Consider the following 951-nt stretch of genomic DNA (forward strand, 5'->3'; position numbering starts at 1 on the left):
GGGGGGGGGGTGTGAAGAGCCTGACTCCACCGAACCCCAAAACCGAGCTCGGCATAGACCCATGCCAACACCATCAATCATAACCCCCCTCTCCACGGCCAGGCTCACCCGCATCCCCGCGAGCCCCTGCGGCACCCGGCTCTCACCTTTCTTTTTGGTTTTCTTCTCCTTGGGGGGGTCCCCACCGGTCTGGAAGAGGGACACCGGGTTTTTCTTCTTCTCCGACCTGATGGGTTTGGTGCTGGAGTCAGAATCGTCCTCCTCATCGCTGCTGGTGGCGGCTGGGGGGGGAGAACACGGGGGACACCGTCACGCAGCACCAGGTGCTGTCGGCTCAGGGTGATGCCATCGGGCAGCGGGACTGGCTGCCACCCCCGCCCCCCCACTTGCCCCGTACATTTCTTCTTGCTTTTCTTCTCCTTCTTCTCCCCGTTCACCTGGAACACGGACATGGGCTCCTTCTTGGTGCTTTTGGCAGATTTGGCTTTGCCATCAGGGTTGCTCTTGTCTCCTGGCAGGATGGAGGAGCCAATGAGCGGCCGGACAGGGGGACGGGGATGGGCAGTGACGGGGGACAGGGAGGTGGCAGGGTGGGGGCAGCGGGAAGGGGTGAGCCGGGGAGAGATTGCATGGGGAGGGGGCGACCGCCCCGCAGCCCCCTGAGCCTCCTGGGATAGCGATGGGGACGGGACGCAGGCGGTCCCCTTGTGTCAGCAAGGACGGATGCAAGTGGCAATGGTGCTGGGTACAAGCCGTCCCCATCCCCTGGGCACTCACCCTTCGGCTTCAGCTTCTTCTCCCGGCTCTCGCCCGGGGGGGGGTCTTTGGGCAGTTTCTTCTTGAGTTTTTTTGGTGGGTCTTTATTCTCCACCTCCTCTTCCTCCTCCTCATCCTCCGAGTCCTCGGCCGGCTCTGCCGGGAGGTGACACCATGCCATCAGCAACGCGATGG

General features: G+C 63.3%; 1 protein-coding gene across 1 annotated transcript in view; it reads right to left on the reverse strand.

The window, feature by feature from the left end:
• TULP1 (tubby like protein 1) overlaps positions 1–452 on the reverse strand; it is a 3,783-nt gene extending 3,331 nt beyond the window's left edge. Inside the window, exons 1-2 of the mRNA XM_019470351.1 lie at positions 398–452; positions 136–281 (exon numbers count right to left, since the gene is read on the reverse strand). Coding sequence (XP_019325896.1) covers positions 136–281; positions 398–452 — 201 coding nt within the window. The remainder of the gene's footprint in view (positions 1–135; positions 282–397) is intronic.
• Positions 453–951: the final 499 nt, after the last annotated feature.

The sequence above is a fragment of the Aptenodytes forsteri genome, unplaced genomic scaffold, assembly GCF_000699145.1.
Source record: "Aptenodytes forsteri isolate BGI_AS27 unplaced genomic scaffold, ASM69914v1 Scaffold142, whole genome shotgun sequence".
Lineage (NCBI taxonomy): Eukaryota > Metazoa > Chordata > Aves > Sphenisciformes > Spheniscidae > Aptenodytes > Aptenodytes forsteri.